This window comes from Ctenopharyngodon idella, chromosome 21 (genome assembly GCF_019924925.1).
Source record: "Ctenopharyngodon idella isolate HZGC_01 chromosome 21, HZGC01, whole genome shotgun sequence".
Lineage (NCBI taxonomy): Eukaryota > Metazoa > Chordata > Actinopteri > Cypriniformes > Xenocyprididae > Ctenopharyngodon > Ctenopharyngodon idella.
The window spans coordinates 21,174,061-21,194,840 of NC_067240.1; the positions used below are offsets into that span (position 1 = coordinate 21,174,061).

The 20,780-nt window shown below is 36.7% G+C and overlaps 2 protein-coding genes across 2 annotated transcripts; one reads left to right on the top strand and one right to left on the bottom strand.

The window, feature by feature from the left end:
• Positions 1–366: 366 nt before the first annotated feature.
• Positions 367–4,964, top strand: c21h17orf97 (chromosome 21 C17orf97 homolog). Its single transcript, XM_051878728.1, has 2 exons — positions 367–754; positions 3,853–4,964. Exons 1-2 carry the CDS (start codon positions 562–564, stop codon positions 4,218–4,220), a joined length of 561 nt encoding a protein of 186 aa, XP_051734688.1. The 5' UTR covers positions 367–561; the 3' UTR covers positions 4,221–4,964.
• aifm5 (apoptosis inducing factor mitochondria associated 5) lies at positions 4,636–20,136 on the bottom strand. The gene is made up of 18 exons (XM_051878729.1): positions 16,530–20,136; positions 16,130–16,239; positions 15,886–15,995; positions 15,115–15,159; positions 14,924–15,005; positions 13,950–14,062; positions 12,974–13,060; positions 12,807–12,898; positions 12,533–12,663; positions 10,411–10,526; positions 10,244–10,315; positions 9,299–9,362; positions 9,125–9,201; positions 8,924–9,041; positions 8,421–8,519; positions 8,251–8,326; positions 8,058–8,162; positions 4,636–6,653 (listed from the first exon to the last, which is right to left on the bottom strand). Exons 1-18 carry the CDS (start codon positions 16,652–16,654, stop codon positions 6,614–6,616), a joined length of 1,662 nt encoding a protein of 553 aa, XP_051734689.1. The 5' UTR covers positions 16,655–20,136; the 3' UTR covers positions 4,636–6,613.
• Between the last annotated feature and the right edge of the window lie 644 nt (positions 20,137–20,780).

A 20,780-nucleotide genomic window follows, 5' to 3' on the forward strand; every position in this document is an offset into this window, starting at 1 on the left:
TGTCAGTAAAAATGTTTGGATGGCAGTTCTCTTTATGGTTCCCCTCTGTAACCTTTATTGCTGTTACTAAGTTTGGCTGCTCAGCACCATGTTCTTCTCTCACTAACTGATGGCCTTGTTCTAAGTATAGGGTCAGTGTCTGTGCCAAAAGCAGATATATATTTTTTCTTTTGTATACAGATGAATAAAATTGGTGGTGATTTAAATATTATGCATGCTGTTATTCTATTGCAAGTGCTCTTATGGTCTGTAAAGTCGGTAAATATCTCTAGTTATCTCAGATAAGTGTGGGAGACTGTTTCCCCCATTCCTTTTGGGCACATGGGAGGAGTTCTGTTTCCATGGAGATGCGTCATCACGCTCAAACGACCTTCACTCTGATAGAAGTTGTGAGTTCTATCGCGCTACGAGCTAGTTTGTAGATGTTAATGTAATATTATCTCTTTTAATGCTTATTAAAATGAAATTTGAATTTATCGTAAATTCAAAATGAAAACAGCACGTCAGTCTTCATAAGCAACGTACTCGTTTTAAACTAAAGTGCTGGGATAGCCGCGAGTAATGGCATCGTTTAGAGAACGACGGATTAAAGGCGCTTCTCAAACAACAAACACGCGGGAGGAGATTTCAGTTAAAAAAGGATTTCACGTCCCACCTTTGACTGCCACAATGAAAGAGAGCAAAAAGAAAAGGAAAGACACAACAAAAGAGAAAAAGAAATCGAGGAACTGCATTAACCAATCTAAGGATTCAGGTGGGTTGGTTTTTTTAAAACTTGTTAACGCTTTACGTGTTCATTGGTGAAATAAATAAACAAAGTAAGTAAATAGCTGATAGAAAACAATAAGTCTTAAAAGCATAGTTCTTCTAAAATTCTGTCATCATTTATTCACCCTCATGTCCTTCCAAACCTGTGGGATTTTCTTTCTTCTGTGGAACATAAAAGGAGATATTCTGAGAAATGTCTCAATGCTTTTCTTTCAATGAATGTCAATGTTAACTAAAACCTGTTCTTCAAAAATATATTCTTTCGATTTCTGCAGAAGAAAGAAAGTCATACATATTTGGAATGACATGAAGGTGAGGAAAGACAGAATGTTCACCTTTTAGGTCAACTATCCCTTTAAATAATAAGGTTTATGCTTATAAAATGTGGGGAAAAAATCTGCCAATAGAACAAAGCAAAATACATTGATATTTAAAATGCATTATCTAAAATGCATTATCTGTAGTTTAACTGTAGTTTAAATAAACTATCTTGCTTAACCCTAAAAATGGCAAGACCATAAAGAGAAATGCTATTTTCCATCTTAGGATACAAATAATACAATTTCATGATTTTTTTAAAAACGACTTTTATTTTTGATTTTAATGTTTGTATCCCCCAGGATACGTCGCCACTTTTGGGGGTATAAATTCATTGAAAAAAGAATGGTTCCCTTTTCAACAGGTTTGACGTTATGCCAGAACTGAACTGACAAATTGGGATTTTGCCTGACAGCCCAATCACCTTCAAGTGTAACTAAGATTTGCATCGCGCACCCCACCCTGCACAGCGGGTATATAAGGAAGAGCGTGTGCAATCGCGCATTCAGCTTTTCGTTTTGGAGCCAAGCATTTGTGCTCTAAAGCAGTCATCTTCATGTGTGGAAGCTCTTCAGTGTTGGTGTGACGGGTGGACTGTGCAGTTGCGGTGCATGCCCTCAAAGTGCTGCCACCTGGTGGTGTCATCCGCAACTCCCGCCCAGCACCTGTAAGATAACAGCAGCTCCGGCTGCTAAGGCTTATGGCGCTTTTCCACTGCGTGGTACTATTTGTCCCGGCTCGGCTTGATACAGCACGGCTCGGCTCGGTACGGCACGGCTCGGCTCGCTTTACTTTTGGTTTGCTTTTCCATTGCAGTTAGTACCACTTCAAAGTGGGTGGGATTATAGACTGATCGTTACAGTTGCACCGCCTCTACTGCCATGGATCCGCTCCTTGTCTACCAACGAGTCTGCACCTCGTCTACTGACCACGATACAGCCATTTCTTTTTTCAAGTTGCGTGCGACAGTCGTTTAAAGCAAGTCGTTTCGCGAACAAATGATACTGCAGTGGCTGTTACTGACTATTTAAATCTAGCGGGTTTGGTTCTCGTGTTTCAAATCCAATGACGCTGGTAGTGATGATTCTCTCTGTCCAATTAGTGATCTGCAGTGTTTACACATCACATTTAGTATCGGTACGGCTCGCTTGGAAACTCAGCCGAGGTGGTACTATTTAAGCAAGCCATACTGTTCCGTACCGAGCTGTCCCATGCAGTGGAAAAGAGCCAAAAAGTTAGCCGTACCGAACCGTACCATGCAGTGGAAAAGCGCCATTACAGTGCTGCTGGACAGGCCGTCTCTGCCCTGCATGTGATGGCCACCTTCAAGTCTACCAGGCAAAGCACTCATAATGCACTCATAATCCCCCTCTTCTATCGCCAGCAGGCAGCAGGGCCTGGTTCGAGGACGCTACCTCAGACACCTTTCAAATGTTGCACTGCCCTAATGGCTAGTCCATATCTGTAATCTTCACATGATACCTCCATACGGCCAGGATGTGGCCTCCGTAGCATTCCTTTCTGCTTGAAAGGGCATGCTTTCCCAGTGTTATCCAATAGTCTTACTGTATGGGTCAAGTGGAACAACAGTAATTGACCTTCTCTGCGTAAGCCCTGTCCTATCTTCCGCCCCAGCAGGTACGGGGGGATCAGGTGGCTTACACGGGGCGCTGGAAGGGGCAGCAATAGTGGCGCTTTGGTAGGGATCCCAATTCGCCAGTTCAGTTCTGACGTAACGTCAAACGTGACTGACTGAAAGGGAACGTCTCGATTATGTATGTAACCCTCGTTCTCTTAAGGAAGGAATGGAGACGTTACGTCTCGTCGCCACAATTGCTGTACCACTGCTGAGTGGCTGGGTCACCGGCTCGGCTCCTCAGCGAAAACCTGAATGTGCGATTGCACACGCTCCTCCTTATATATCCGCTGTGCGGGGCAGGGTGCGCAATGCAAATCTCACATGCCAATGTCCATTGGCTCGTTTTAGTTACACTTGAAGGTGATTGGGCTCTCAGGCAAGATTCCAATTCGCCAGATGTTCTGACGTAACATCTCCGTTTCCTCCTTCAGGGAATGAGGGTTACATACATAACCGAGACGTTTTTCAGCAAAGTTTTGGTCATAATGATAATTTATAGGTTTGTTCAACAGAATTTTACAAAGAATGTTTAGTTTAATTCATGAAAGAACACAGTTTTAAAAATTTGGCTATAATGTTGCAACATGCATTGCCAAACAAGCATTCTTTTTTCAGTGAATTTATATACCCCCAAAGTGGCAACGTATCCTGGGGCATACAAACATTTACAGACAGATTATGAAAATGTAAAAATTAAATTCATACAATTTCAACATAAACATAATAAGCTAACACTTAACAACTTCTTAAACATGTAAGTCCCTTCAAATATTGTAAATATGTGAAATATATCAACTTTTATCTGAAGGTGAGTAGATTTGCAACTACAGGTGGTCATGTTGTTTTGAAATGCTGCCCGTGAGCTAAACAAAGAATGTATGAACAAAGTCACCAGATCTAAATATTCATAACAAACACCTTTTCAACATGAAACCAAGAATAAAACCCACACTTTCCCTGACTCTCCCCACAGCCTCTCAAATGTTTGTAACCCATTTTAGGGTTAAAGAATGTTTAGATATTTTACTGATAAACAAGGCATAGATGATTAGGAATAGTAATTTTCCAGTGCTATATCAACGAAATAATATTATTTATATCCATCAACGCATCTGACCTCCCTCTAGAGAAACTCCAGACAGAGCAGTGGACCAATGGAGAGATAAGTGATGCTCAGAGTAAAGATCATGCCAAAGCCAAAGAACGAAAGAGCAGCAAATCCAAAAATCCCAAAGTTGTATCAGAAGTGGCTTCGGCTCCAACTGAGGAGGACAAATCTGATTTGACCCACCTTGGACAGGACAGCTTGAGGTGGGAAGGAGCTCTGGAAGACCCCATTGCAGAGGCCCAGCGGTTGGAGGTCTACAGAGCCAATCGCCGTAAACGTTACATGGCATCAAGACAGGCTTTTCTACAGAACAATCACACCGGAATGTGCATAGACTCAAACACCTCAAAACTAAATACACAAAGCAAGCCTGGAGTTTTAGCATGAAGAATTTTGTCTTATTATCAGTCTACTATCATGTGCAGAGTCTTTGAGATATTAACAGGTTTTGTGGGTGTTTTTTGGTGTTATTAGTAACATAACTGTAGTGAGAATGTTCTTTAGGCCTGAATGCAATAATTTCTATGGATACTCTCAGGCCTACTGTTATATAATGCATTATATTGTGCCTATACATTGATCCCTGGTTTTGTTACCATTTCAGTTCACTTTTCTGCATCTTATAAGCTGTTCAGTTCATGCAGTCAGCCCTCTACATCATTTTACTATATATTAAAATAGAAAAGAGTTATTTTTGGTGAGCATAAGAGACTTCTTTCAAAAACATTAAAGCATCTTACCTTCAATATGTTCTCACATTGTTGTATCAAACAAATCACTATTATTAATGAAAGCAACAAAGTCCAAACCAGAAAAACATAATAATTTATTGCTTTTTAGGGGTTACAGATGTTTATGAGCATGACAAACATGTGCTGTATTTTTTAACTCAGTAAAAAAAACAAGACCATGAATGAGTAACAGTGACTAAAACTGCCCAACTAGTGCAAATGATACACTTGTTTTGCAGCACATTGTAATGTTTGTTCTTATACAGTATAAATAACCTTGTGTGTGACTGTCTTCTGACTATTATAATGGTGACTCATTTGTACATTCAAACAATTCATTCCTTACTATGCTGTATTTAAAACGGTGATGATAACATTATAAACTGAAACTGTAAAATATGGTTGCCATCCTGTGTTCACATCTTGTAGTGGGTAAGGAAACTGGACCTCTTAAAGGGCTCCTTTATTTGTATGTCATTAATAATGCATTAGTACTGCAACATGCTTCCTGATAGAACAACTGGACCAACATGGAAGTCATAACAATAAAAGCGATATTGTACTTAACAGCAATATCAGTCTGTACAGAATGACAAAATGTCAAGTATAGCAAAGCTCTCACCTTTCTATTGTGCATTTTGTGGATCACTGCTCCCCCTCAGTAATAGCAATAAAAATGTGTGTGTGTGTGTGTGTGTGTGTGTGTGTACCTGGTATTCCCTATGTTATAGGGACCAAATGCCCCCATAAGGATAATGATACCAGTCAATTGTGACCTTATGGGGACATTTGTTGGTCCCCATGAGGAAAACAGCTTATGAATCATACTAAATGAAGTGTTTTAAAAATCTAAAAATTCAGAAAGTTTTCTGTGATGGGTGGGTTTAGGGGTAGGGTAGTGTAGGGGGATAGAATATACATTTGCACAGTATAAAAATCATCACATCTATGGGAAGTCCCCATAAAACATGGAAGCCAGTGTGTGTGTGTGTGTTTATATAAAAACTACAGGCAGTCCACCCTAACTAACTAATTGTTTATGGAAAATGTTATAGTTAAATTTTCACCATTTAGTGTACTTTATAAAGGGATTTTAGCTTCTTTAGGTCTCAGCCCTATTTCATGGCCCACATATCACCTCCAGATTTGGACTGTCGTATATGACCCATATATCTCTGCACAAAATCTTGCTGATAAGAACAGAAGTGAATTATGACGATTTTGGAATGAAAACTGGGTTGCGTGGCAGAAGAGAGAGAATAAGGCGATTTAAGAGAGCAACTCAGCATTTCTTTTGTAATAAGCCCTTTTGTAACATGTTTGTCCAGTTCTATTATATATGCTCCCCCTTTTGTGACCACCATCACATTCAGCATCCATGGCTCTGTGTTCATCTAATCCTCCTAAGCGCTATGATTGGATGTGCACTCAGTGATTGTCTATTTTTCCACTACCCATGCTCCATTTCACAGCTTGAAGACCAACTACGCCACCTAGATCTATCAAGCACTCAGTATGCCAGAGTGACAGTACTTAATAATTGATTAATTACTCTACTTTTTCTTTTAAACATTGAGTAAATACTATACAAACCTGATGCTATTTACAAAAACATCATAAGCTCATTCCCAAAAGTTATCTTAATAAATAATAATGATTAGGATACATATATGATTGAAGCATTGTATTCATATTCAATATTTAAAAAAAAAAAAAAAAATGCATCTGAACCTGAGCTAACCAGCAAACTCTCAAATTTCTTTGGAAGCTCAGAGAACTGCAGCAAGAACAGAATAAAAGCTTGTTTTCTTCTCTTATTCGCGCATGGGTAGTGGGTCTCCTCTCTAAATATTCATGTTAAAATTTATCATTAAAATGATAAAACTCTCTGTGAGCTGTGTAGAAAGCTTTTTAAGAGACATACTGTAATATACTGGCCTTTGTAAATGTTACAAAAACATCTTCTGAGTAAAGGCATGATTGGATGGGATGGACTGTGGACAGAATGGCTGAATTCTGATCATTCGGAGTTCAAACTGCTGTCAGTGGTCACATGGGCTGCAGCTTCAGCCAGCTAAGGTCATCTGACCTGTAATAGAAAGAAACTTCAGTAAAAAACATTAACAATACATTGGAGCTCTGATGGTATGTGGTCACTTTTGGCAATTTTAAAGGTTAACCCAAGCAAATTTTTTACATAAAAAAAAGTTTATATGTTAAGAAATGAATTGTTCAGTTTACCACTGTTTCAAATAAGGTATACACATTAGAAGAAGAATCCATATCAGTTGCATAGAAAAAAAAAAACAGTTTTAATCTCCATAAGGGTGGTACCTCCTTCATGGTGGCAGCCATTTTGAGATCATATGACAAGCTTTTTCCTTCTCACTGTCTGCATCCAAAATCGCATACTCTCTGAGAAGGTACTTCTTTTGAATAATTACTTTGCGACTGTTAAAAAAGTATGTTCTTTGAATGTGTGTACCCAACTAACAAAAAAATGTTCAAAAAACATTTTGCTAATGTTCCCATTAAGTTATGAAAATGTTATTTCTGAATGTTCTCTCAATGTTCAAAATGTCCAGTTTTTAAAATATTTCACTAACATTTTTTTCTTGGTTATACAAACTTTAAGGAAACATTCAATTTTCTCATTTTTCAAACATTACGGGAATGTTACTTTTGAATGTTCTCTAAACAAGTTCTTCCCATTCTTCTGAAACAAGTAGTAATTCTTTTTTAAAATTTAGATGAACATCAAACTAAAATCAAACATCAAACTAAAAAAACATTCCATGAACTACGATAAATTATGTTTTTATGCTAACGTTTTGAGAACATTATTAAAGACCAGATAACTTTGAACAAAGGTTCTATTAACATTACTGGAATAATGTTTGTTCATAACTTTGAGAGAATCAGATGCCAGAATATAGCCAAAGTACTGAGAATGTTTCTTGTTAGTTGGATAGTATGACATCCAGATGTACTGTCCTTGTCATGTGACCAACCAGAGTCAGTTGCGTCACTTCACTGCCATTCACAAATTCTCTCCTGTGGCCTCATGGGATAGTAACAGTCCATTAGATGAGGAAGTAGTACATCATCCCGGTACTTTTTGACTACTGTTTAATGAATTTGGACATACTACTCTACATACTGTTTTTCGCCAACTATATAGTAAGAAAGAATGTGATTTCAGATACAGTCATTGTTCGGAATAACATAATACTAAACTATTCTAACTATTTTTGCAATAAATAGTATGTATAGTATACTATAGTGAGTTGTGTAAAAAAGTTAAACTAAATTATAATAAAATATATTAACAATGTTTGCTGCATGCCAAAAAAAAAAAAAAGATAGATTTTTGAAAAGCCATAAGTGGAGAAAAAATCTTTTTTTGTACAATGAGTTAAAAAAAAAAAACAGCAGGGGCTAACTGAAGGATATTTGTATTTACAGATATAACTGAATTTGAGTTCTCACTCACTCTGCTTCTGCCTTTGTAATCACTCTTCCTTCTGCCAACCTTTCTGCCACCACAGAGACAGCCGGTTCAACATTCAATCCTGCTGCAGCTACCACCTCATCATTCCTGTAGTTAAAAGTACAGAGCCAATATTTCACACTTTAAAGAGAAAACATCTATAAAGACAGGAAGTCACAAACCTACAGCTTCTTACTTGAGGTAAAGTGCCAAAAACTTCATGTTCTCAAATTTCCCTTTCAGCACCATCTCGGTGTATCCCTCCCCATACCCTGAGCATAATGAAGAATAAGGGCATAATTATGTACAAATACTCGTATTTTACAATCCTTAAAGCATGACGGGCATGTAATTACAAGGCTGTACCCGTGTAACGAATGGTTCTCCCCAGCAGGACGGTCCAATAGAATGGCACTGTGTTTAGCTCCACCTCCCTGCGCAACATGCTGAAGGCTGCGATCCTTCCTAATAAGGCAAATGTTATCAAAACAACGTTTATTTTGTTTATTTTCATGCTTGTCATTAAAGACTAGTGATGCACAAAAATAATTTTTTACTGAAACTAAGTTTTTATTCACAGGTAATAAACCAGTTGTAGAAAAGTTCTTTACCTGTTATAGCTTATCCAGTAAAAATGTGTCATTAAACTGTTTTGGTCAATGAATTTCCATCAATGAACCAAAATATTCTGCCAAAGCACAATTTTTCAGTTTCAGCCTAAATAGTTTTGTGGTGCATAACGTTTTGGCCTGTGCATCACTAATAAAGTCTTTTAGTTCATGTCTGTTAGCTTTAAGGTGTCTGCATGTTGATGTACTTCTAAAAGTTGACAAAATGACCAGATATACACATCTAAAATGTTTGATTACCATGAGCCTGCGCTATCTGCCAGTGGCCGATGGTCACTCTTTGGCCTTTTGCCATTTTGAGAGGAAAGTAGGACAGATCTCCTGCACAGTAGATGTCTGTTATGTTGGTCCTCATGTACTAGACAGACAGGGACACGAGTGAAGAGTTTGGAAGTATCAGGTGATTGTTTAAACTCAAGGAAATTGGTCATAAACACTTACCTCATCCACAATGACATAGTTTTTCGAGTCCATCCTTATTGGACTCCCTTTCAAAAACTCTGAATTGGGATTGACACCTTGTATGGAAATAATTAGGGAGACGAGAGCACAAAATAGTTTTTTTCAATTATTTAAACTGAAATAGCACTTTGTTCTCAGTTCGACTGTACATACCAATTCCAACAATTAACAGATCAGCTTCTATTGTGATACCACTCTTCAGTTTCACTGCCTTAACCTGTGAAAAAACATGCAAGTCATAATGAACTGGATGAAAAAGCTGATAACACGTTGTTTTTATAGTGTCCCTGTTGCATGTTGTCACAGTCCTAGTCATTTCCGGACTCCATTTCCCATAATCCTCCCTGCCAATCACCTGCACTCACTCTACCAATCAGTAATTACCACACCCAGCTGCAGCGCATTATCTGAACTATTTAAGCCACTCACATGCTCACACACTTGGTGAGGTCTTGTATTGCCACGGTGTACATTTCTGAGCGGTTGTTATTCTGTCTGCCTGTTATTGAACCTGTCTGATCCCCGTTTACGATTCTCTGCTGCCTGCCCTTGGACTGTTTATTGTTTACTGGACTTGTGATTGATATCTGCCTGCCCTGATCTACTGCCTGATGTACGACTACGATTCTGCCTTATTCCTGCCATACCTGTTTGCCCCTGTTTGATGGGTGACCCTTGTTATTCTCAGGATCAACCGTGCTACCACATTTGTAAAATAGTCTCCGCTGGAGAACAAGTCTCGTGGTCAAACAGGCAGTGGTCAAACAGGGGCAAACACCAAGTCACAGTAAAAAAATCTTTAAAAAAGCTTTAAAAACCATATATTTCCTATGGTAAAGTGCCTGTATTGACTGTAAATGGTCTTTTCCTTTTTAATTTAAGTGGTTACATGCTTGCTAAATAAAACTTAAAATCTTTTTGCACAAGTGCTTAAAGGCCTTAAAGCGCTTGAGCCCCAATAATTGCTGATTGCAGCTATATTTGTTCTTGATAATCTATTTCAGTTAGTTAACTTCAAATGGAATGGACTTACAGTATGCGTTGTTTTTTGAAAAAAAAAAATTGAGACAAATGACACTTAGAACAAGTTGACCATACCCTGTTGTTTTCGCCTTGAACCTCTGCGACAGCATCATTCATGTAGAACGTCACCCCTCTCTCTTCCAGCATCTTAAAGAACAAGCAAAACAGAATAAGAGGATCATAAATCAGATAAAGCACATATTTGTATGACTTAGATGGTTGTATTGGCCCTTATCACATACCATCATGGTGACCTTTCCTATTTCACGGCCCAAAGTCCTCTGATAAGGGAGTTCACTGCTTCCAATGATTGTGATACTACTGGCCATATCTATCATGTAGGCCGCCACTTCCATGCCTTCAATGCCGCACACAATAGAACAGTTATTTTAGAAAAATAACAAGCATGTTGAAAGAATAATTCACATAATACTTTGTCATCACCCTTATGTTGTTCCAAACCTACATGACTGATCTATGGAACACAAAAGAGATATTCTGAAAATGGTCATGCTGCTCTTTTCTATACATTGAAAGCAGACAGTGACCAGGGGTTGTCCATATCAGAATGTTATATACACACAGCTGTTCAAAAGCTTGAGGTTGGAAAGATGTTTAAAAAAAAATAGATAATGCTCACCAAGGCTGCATTTATTTTGTTAAAAATATAGTAACAACAGTTACATTGTGAAATATTATTACAATTTAAAATAACTGATTTCTACTTTGATTTACTTTAAAATGTAATGTATTGCTGTGATTTCAAAGCTGAAATTTCAGTAGCTGTCACTCCATTCTTCAGGGATCACTTTAATATGTTGTATTGGTGCTCAAAAAACATTTTTATTATTACATTATCTATCTATCTATCTATCTATCTGTCTGTCTGTCTGTCTGTCTGTCTGTCTATCTAGCTATCTATGTCTGTCTATCTATCTATCTATCTCAGTGGTGTGCGGTGGTGTTTTAAAATGAGAAGGCAAAGTCCTCAATTTTTTTATATATCAAATGTAAATTTATGTCCCTGTTACACAATTTTCCTGGTTAAATACATATTACATAAAAAACAGAGACCAAATACAATTCTATTTTGTATTTTTACACTATGTAGTGTTCTGTTTATTAAAACCAGGTATAATTTTTCTTTTTTTTCTTTTTTACATTTATTCCAAAATAATAACTAACATTAGTTCACAAATAATATATATATATATATATATATATATATATATATGTGGAATAATGTTCAGCTTTTCTTTTTAATAGTTTATTTTCAGCAGTCATCAAGCTTGTACACACTGGTCAGTGGTCACAGACACAAAGATGTACCTTTAATTTCACCATGCTGATTGCTCACTAAAACCCCCTGGAGTCATCATGTTTTCAGGCCATTTCGAGTTTGATTTTGACATGACATAAAGCGGTGATATCTAAGTGACAGTTGTTTACTTACTTTTTAAGTAGTCTTCCCATTAACCATCAGCCATCATTGTCTTCATTCAGGCCGATTCGACGACAACGCGCACGAAAACAAGAGCCGGGATTTGTCACACAAAACAATCATGTATATCAAGTATAATATCATCAATATCATATCAAATGAAAGCGCGATGGAGGCACTGCCTCCTCTCATGTGACTTTCCCCCATTCACTCTCAATTACCCCCCACCAAACCCACGGCACGCTTTAGGTGTTCTGTTTTATTTCTATGTGATCAAGGGAGGCACAAGAGACGTGGACTCCCCGCTGTAACTTTACCTGCGGGTGTCGCTGTTGGACAGTGTTACTTTAGAAAAACGAGTGACTTTTACACTTTTTAATGTCAAATTTTGTAATATTTGCATTGTTTTATTTTTGTAATATCAATTATTTTCTCATCCAATTTTTTTAGGAGGCACTGCCCCTGATCTATCTATCTATCTATCTATCTATCTATCTGTCTGTCTGTCTGTCTGTCTGCCTGCCTGCCTGCCTGCCTGTCTATCTATCTATCTATCTATCTATGTATCTATATATCTGTCTATCTATCTGTCTGCCTCTCTATCTATCTATCTATCTATCTATCTGTCTGTCTGTCTGTCTGTCTGTCTGTCTGTCAGCCTGCCTGCCTGCCTGTCTGTCTGTCTGTCTATCTATCTATCTATCTATCTATGCATCTATATATCTGTCTATCTATCTGTCTGCCTTTCTATCTGTCTATCTATCTGTCTGTCTGTCAGTCTGTCTGTCTGTCTGTCGGTCTATTTGTCTGTCTATATGTCTCTCTATCTGTCTTCGACGATTCTTCTTTGTGATACATCCACAAGTTAACAGATAACATTAGCCATACGGATGTGATAGTGAGAGTGTGGTGAGTGTGTGTACCAACGAAGGAAGTGCCCACGACGACTGTCCTGCAGCCCATACAGGCGTAGTGGATGCTCCTGGCATCCTCTGGTGTTTCCAGCATCAGCACGTTTTCCAGGCCTGCACCAGGGCAGTCTAGGGATTTTGCTCTGAAGAACAAAGATCAAGCAGTGTGTAAGTTCTGCGTGGACGAATGTTGACTAAATTATGAAAAATAATACTCTATCTAGACATCCTGTAAAAAGTACAGTTAAATAATACTCTATATAAATAATTATCATCAGATACTTACCTGCATCCTGTTGCAATAAGGATTTGGTCATAGCACTGGGTTAAACCATCATCAAATGTCACTGTTTTCTTGTTTGTATCTATCGATAAAGCCTGCATAAAGAACAACTCTGAGATTGTCATGTCTCTTGTGGTATAAATGAGAAAGTACACAAGATTCATTCTCACCTCTTTTTTCAGCCAGACCTCAATATCATACTTGTGGTAAAAGTCCATTCTTCTCATTAAGAGACTTTCGCTCTCAGCATTCATTACCTAAATTGAGATTGGGTTAAACTTTAATAATAAAACAATGTAAAAAAAAAAAAAAAATGCTGTGATGGCAAAGCTGAACTTTCAGCATCATTACTCCAGTCTTCATTGTCACATGATCCTTCAGAAATCATTCTAATATGCTGATTTGCTGCTCAAGAAACATTTCTTATTATTATCAACGTTGAAAACATTCTGCTACATCTGTGGAAACTTTGATATATTTCTTATTTAATACTGAACATTTGACGTAACCTACAGAAAAAAATTCCCACTACTAATGCACAGCATTTCTAGAATAGACAAACCGTTATTTCCACAAGCATTTCCACCTGGAAATGCAAACGTAGTCTCTGTTGCAAACAGTGCTGGGTAGATTTCTTACAAATTGTAGTCAGTTACTGATTCCAAATTACATGACAAAAACTGTAGTTAGTAACGTAATCCATTACATTACACATTTAAGGTAATATAATCTGATTACTTTTAGATTACTTTTGACCTAATTGATTTGACACCTAACTGACATTGATTTGAATAGGATAATCTTGTACCATATTGAGAAAGCAAGAAGAGAAACGGAAGAGAAAGACTGGAAGACCTTCTGAATGTATATAAGCAGTAGACTTTTATAGAAAGGAACATTTAAAAGATAAAAAAGAATCAATGAATTATGAATAATTTACTGCCATTGTGAGAATTACATGTAATCATGTAATCAATAACTTGACTTAATAATAACTAACTTAATTTTTGGAATCTGTTTACGTAATCCAGATTACATGTAATCAGTTACTACCCAGCACTGGTTGCAAAAGTGTTAAGATCATTTTAACATTGTTTTCTGCAAAAAAAATATTTAGCATCAGTTTTCTAAGATCTTGTGCCTCACCTTGCTGAGTCTGGTTTTGTCATAAGGAAGGAGGTCATCTCTAGATACCATAATAATCCTGCCGCCATAGTTTTCTTGCCGTAGTGTCTCCGCACACATCAAAGAGGCTGCGCCTGTGCTCAACAATAGACACCATTCAGCATCCACCAACATTAAACAGATAGTTCACCCAAAAATGAAAATTATCCCATGATTTACTCACCCTCAAGCCATCCGAGGTGTATATGACTATCTTCTTTCAGACGAACACAGTCGGAGATATACAGTAGTCAACATTTGAAGTGGATCAAAACCTTTCATCAAAGTTGTCCTAAAACCTTCTTCTTCAGACAACTTAGTTCTTAGGACATCTTTGATTAACTTTTTTGATCCACTTCAAATGTTGGCTACTGACGCCTCTCACGGTTCAAACAAATAGGGCTGGGCAACAAACTCAAGCTCCTCTTCTCTTATATCGAAATCCTCCGACATTTCTCTTTAAAAATTATTGTTTTAGACTTCTAATTTGTAACAGGTGTTTTGTTTTGTTCTATCCTCTGCGCTTCCGCGTTCGACATTATGTCATGCGTCGGATCAGAGGTTACTCTTCTGCCACAAATCGATGCGTACCGCTGTTGCGGGAGCCGGTTATTATAGTTAATAAAGTTTTAAATATGGATATTTTTCTCACAAAAACCTATCGGTTCGCTTCAGGAGGCCTTTATTAACCTCCTGGAGCCGTATAGATTACTTTTATGATGGATGGATGCATTTTTTTGCTTCAAAATGTGGCCCCCCTTCACAACCATTTTAAAGCTTGGAGGAGCAAGGATATTTTAAAATAAAATCTCTGATTGTGTTCACCTGAAAGAAGATAGTCATATACACCTAGGATGGCTTGAGGGTGAGTAAATCATTTTAATTTTTGGGTGAACTAACCCTTTAAAACTGTCACACCAAATAAAGGGAATCTGTATCAGACATTTTTCTCTAACCTCCTCCTAGGAGCATCACAGTATGTAACACCCCTTGATCTCTGGCTCCCATCCATTTTATACGTTTAGGCTGACCCTGAATCTGCACAGAGAGTTTTTTTTTTTTAACATTTTACTGTCAGAACTGTCCTGATTTTGGTTTCATACATTTTATATAGAAGATAAAATGTCTATATATGAAGGTACTTTACCCTTTTCTTAACAGACACATAAACTTTGTTGTTTTCGACTTTCACCTGTCAATAAAAAATCAGATTAAATAATTTAAAAAAATCCAAAATATTAAAAGTGTATGCTCACCAAATATTAAACATTATGCTCACCAAATAAAATTTGTTAAATTTTGGCATTTATTTGATAAAAAATACAGTAAAAAACATTGTGAAATATTTTTAAATTGTAAAATATTTTTACAATTTTAAAGAACTATTTTCTATTTAAATATATTTTAAAATGTAATTCATTCCAGTGATGGTAAAGCTGAATTTTCAGCATCTTTACTCAAGTCTTCAGTGTCACATGATCCTTCAGAAATCATTCTAATATGCTGCTTAGTTATTATCAATTATTATTGGTGCTCCATTAATAATGATGATAATGATAATTTTTGATCAATTTAAAGCATCCTTGCTGAATTTTTTTTTTTTTTTTTTTTTTTTATTACCCCAAACTTTTGAGTGGTAGTGTATCACAGTTTCCCCAAAAATATTAAGCAGTACAAACATTGATAATAATAAAAAATATTTTTGACCAAGCAATTCAGCATGTTAGACTGATTTCTGAAGGATCATGTGACACTGAAGACTGCTGAAAATTCAGGTTTGCGTCACAGGAATAAATGACTTTTTAAAAGATATTAAAATAGAAAAGTTATTTTAAATTGTAAAAATATTTCACAGTATTACTGCTTTAAATTCAGCCTTGGTGAGCATAAGGGACTTATGTGTGTATGAATCTACTGCCTTGTGGCAGGGCAGACAGTCAATTCCAGGATACTCCTCCAAGTCACCGGTCTTCACATTGAAACAGGAACCATGCCAGGGACAGCGGACCCTGTGACCTGATAGCACCCCTGCAGAGGAACCGGAAACACCCACTGTAGTAACTTCTCTTTGTTCTTTTCTCCCATATTATTTATCTATAATGACAGAAGTCAATTGCACCAAACTCGATTTATATTGACAAAACTGATTTGTAATGCACTACCTTTGCTCAGTGGAGCACCATAATGTGTGCATTGGTTACTGATGGCACTGTACACCCCATCACAGCGTACCAGCAAAACATTGTGGTCACCAACCTCAACCTCCATCATTCTAGATCACAAGAACAACACAGTCAGAAATCTTAGATTTTACACAGTCAGTGTGCTTCAACACAAAAACATATGACATTTATGAAAACAAACTTGAAGCAAGCTGTAGTAATCCAAATAAATAAATATGCAAATACATAAAAGTAAAATTTTTCTAATTTGACATTTGAATGTTGCTCAGGATAATTTTTCTCTGTTTTCACTGATGAAAGATTCAAATCTTTCATAAATAAATATGTATATTATAAATATAATGCACATGAACATGACAGGCATTTATATGGCACCTACTCTCCATCTCTGAGTTCTGACTCATCACATACGACATCTGTCACCTCTTCCTCTGGATCCAAACCAGCCACTAATCCTATAACTGTTATGATCACGATAAAATAATAAATGATAATGATCAACATAGCAAGAACAATGCCATGGAGCAAAGCATAATATCACAATGATTTCAACACCATATTATGAATTAGATTATGAAACAGCAAGGTCACATTATCAGTGTGAACATTAAGAATATTACTCTGGTCAAACTCATGCTCAAAAGAAAAAAAAAAATAAATAAATAAATTAAATTAAATAAGATTGGATGCTTACCTGATTGTTTCTCAGACATCACAGATTGTTCAGTAAGAGAAGACTTTCTCCAGTATTTTTATTTTTATTTTTTTTTAAAAACAATCCTTTCTGTCAACAGCTGTCATACAATCAAACTCTCGGGACGGCTGTCATGACCTTAATGATCGGTTCACAAGTCCCTAATCCAGGAGACCAGACCTGTCCTTTAGACATTTCATCATTCGGCTGCTCAAACTCACTCATGAAGTTGGTTACTCCAAAAGAAGAGGCCAGATTTAGAGTTTTGGGGGCGGAAAAAGGAAATTGAGTTTCCAAAAGCATAAAGTGTTTCCAAAGGATTGCATAGAGTTGTATACAGGGTATTTAGTTGTAGAAGAGCAATGCCATTTGTTGTGGCATAACAACAGAAGAGAGAACGGCTGAGCAAGCAGCACACAACAATAGATACATGCATAGGGCAAAGTGCGTGACTCTGCACCTCTCTCTGAAACACTGACGCTCCTGTTCATATGCTCCTTTCAAGATACAACTAATATAAGTAGAGTTTACATTGACATAGAAAATGTTACTATAATAAATAGGCTATTACACTATTCTATACTTTACTATCAAGTAAACATTATTCACAGGTAGTAAATCAACATCATGGATCAAAGTTAATTCACTGTTGAATTTGGCAAATCAAACCAACATTTTTATTGTAACTTCAGTGTCTTACTTTTTGTACAGATCTTGTCAAATTTTTTTAAAACAAATTGATTTATGTCCATTTTGTCTTTTTATAGCTATTTAGCATTAAACGTGGAAACTGACATTATTTCAGCTGTATTTTCTGATAGTGTATACAGTGAAATTCTTCATTTTTCCCCCAAATGCTTAGCAGATAGGAGACAAAAGACAATTATAGAAGAGAAATAGAAGCAAAACATATAGTTGTCACAGAGGGGTTGAATAAAAAACAGAAAATAAATTAGCTGGATCAGTTTTTTTTATCAAAATAAACTCAGGTACAAACATCTCAGATACTAAGGAAACAAAACCACAATAAACAGAACAACCACAGTAATAAAGACAAAATCAGACAAAGACTGAACCAAAAACGGGGCTACTGTATAAATACACCACGACACACTGGGGCTGTGTCTGAAATCAACCCCCTTTGAGGGAACAGCCATTTGTAGTGGTGTCCGAAACCATAGTGGATGTTATCAAGTGCACTCATTCAATCCCATAATATACCACAATAACGAGTGTACAACCGATGTATGCTCCATGGCTAGAGAATACCCATAATGCACTCTGAGAGTCACACGCCAAATGAATTCCTGCATCTGACCAGAAGATGGCCCATGCAGCTGAATTATCCAAGCATCCATTTTCCAAACCGCTGGACCAATGTGGGTACAGCGTAATATCTTACAGGTATAAATTCCTTTTCAATTGATTATTAAATTGTTTAATTAAGGTTTATACATAGTTTCCATGACAGAGTTCAAGATAAATCTTTTCATCTTACTACTGGAGCTGCCAGTTTGCTAAGTTGCAAATGATTATTAAACTGCAAGCACAAACTAGGCCCTTCCGGTGCACTCAGTGTCTGATGCTGCATTCATGTCACTGCGTAATTACTGTAATCTTGAGATGACAACACGTGGCGTTATATTCGGAGCTGTTCACGTCCTCGGACTTGGAATTATGCGTTTCTATGGCACCACTATCAATGCCTAAATGAATCTACAGCGGTCAGGTGGTACAGCGGCCATGTGGTACATGTGGGAGCTTTCAGAAAACACCTAGCTTACAAACTGTAATTAAGAGCTCTACAAGGACGTGAACTCTTTTTACAAGCCAGAATCTTGTAGTTACAATTACGATATGGCGTAAACGCAACTTTAATTCACTCACAAGTGAACTATATTAGTGGACTAATGTAGAGAATAGTAAATGGGTATGGGGGCGATTTCAAACAGAACCTAGGACTAAACAAGACAATTGACAAGACACAGGTGGAACACATGAGGGCAAATCAAAAAACATTGCAACAGAAGAGCTTGAACAAAGAAAACACAGAAAACTGAACTAAGAACAGTGCAAAACTAACTCAAAGTCCAACTCAAATAAAACACCAACACAGATCAGACGTGACAATAATCTAGCTAAAAATATAATGTCGGACACATTCTGATCATTCTGTCACTGTCTTCAATATGCCATAGCCTCTCACAGAAGATTTGTTAAAACATCTTACTACACTATACAGATAAAAAAGGAAATATTAAATAAAAAATACAAAATATTAAAGTGCACACACAAACTTTCTGAGCCTTGCTGGCAAACTGGGACACTTTTATATCTTATTTCAAAGTTGGACACCTAGTTCTACAACATAACAACAACACAAATCTTTGTTTATACATATATATGAATTATTTTTTATTAACTGAAGCAAGTTAGTAATTGTTACCATCTTCTTCTTTTTTTTTTTTTTATTAATTTATTGCATGTATAAAGCATCAAATGTAGCTAAGGACTTTTTTCTTTTTTTTTTTTTCTGGAACATTTATAAACTTAAACTATGATGTTTCAAATTCTTGGTTTTGTTCTTATTCTGCTAAATGTTTCATAAATGTTTCATTGTTAAATAATAAACAAGTAGACTAAAGTTTGATTAAATCTTGCATTTTAAATGTAATTATGGAGAACCAGGCAACTCCTGGTTTTGGTTAGTTAAGGACATTTAGTTAGACATTGTAAAGGCATCCGAGGGTAACCACAAGAATATCACACAGGAATTGAGTGACTGATTTCCAAAGGATTTTGACAGACGCACAGATCGGTTGAGCCCGGATGGTTCTGATGAGGGTGCAGAAACCATTGACTAGGACGGAGCACCAGGTAGAAGAATAGAAGAAAGGGAAAACAGCTGGCAGAAGGCATCAAAGATTTGGCACCTACATTTGGTTGCGGACTCTTCAAACAGCAAACCGATACATAAATGAGTGAACATGCCAATTTTGCTGATTTTGGACAGTTAGAAACGTTCATGGGTCAACATATTTTGTTGATCCTAGAACAACATTCCTGTCTGAAAAACCATATCCCTACCCCAAAACCAAACCCTACCCATAACTTATCCCTAAAATCAGAGAGGAAACCAAATCCTGACTGTAAGCCTAAACTTGACAGAAACTGTAAACTTGCCCCTCAAATCTGGTTGATTGGAATGTTGTCCCAGGATCAACAAAGATGTTGATCGAGGAACATGTTGCACTTGGTGAAATCAAGTTCTGCTAAAAAGACAGTGAAAGCAAATAAGTACCATCACCATGTCACTGCTTGAAAAACTGATCAGCACCCACAGAAGTTACTTTACCACTAATGGCCTGAAGTCAATGTTTACTCAAATCACAACATGTCATGTTTTTAAGTTAGACCTGACATTTCCTCAGATGGCAGACAAAACAGTTTTAAGTGGGACCATCAAGCCCTGTCAGGGCTGCATCCCACAAAAGAATCAATGTGTATGTAAATCTGAACAAATAGTCAACAAAGCAAAATAAGAAAATAGTCAAAAAAACATAAATTTAAATTTGAAAAAATTCCAACTATTTTTTACAACATGTTTGTTGTCCTACTAACAATGGGTAAAAAATGGATAAAAGACCCTGTCTGGAAGTATTTTCCTTTTCAGCTTTTGTGTGATATTTATTGTCCAGTTACACACAGTTATAACAGTAAGTATTTCATTTGTTTTGTAGTTTTAGTTGTTTTGTTTATTTGTTTAGTTATACTATAGTGGACAAAGATCATTTCAGTTACATAAAGCTCTACATATAATGGGGGGAAACAGATAAATATTCAGTAAAACATTACATAAAACACATTTTAGTTTGTCACACAAAGATTATCAAGCACAAATATTTCCAGATTCATAATGCCAAATAAACTCTAATT

Coding starts and splice junctions, on each gene's coding strand:
- c21h17orf97 (XM_051878728.1), top strand. CDS start 562: ATGGCATCGTTTAGAGAACGACGGATTAAAGGCGCTTCTCAAACAACA. Junction 755..3,852: donor TAACCAATCTAAGGATTCAG/GTGGGTTGGTTT, acceptor ACCTCCCTCTAG/AGAAACTCCAGACAGAGCAG.
- aifm5 (XM_051878729.1), bottom strand. CDS start 16,654: ATGTTGATCATTATCATTTATTATTTTATCGTGATCATAACAGTTATA. Junction 13,061..13,949: donor ACAAAACCAGACTCAGCAAG/GTGAGGCACAAG, acceptor ATCTCAATTTAG/GTAATGAATGCTGAGAGCGA. Junction 8,163..8,250: donor TTTTTGGCACTTTACCTCAA/GTAAGAAGCTGT, acceptor TTTTAACTACAG/GAATGATGAGGTGGTAGCTG.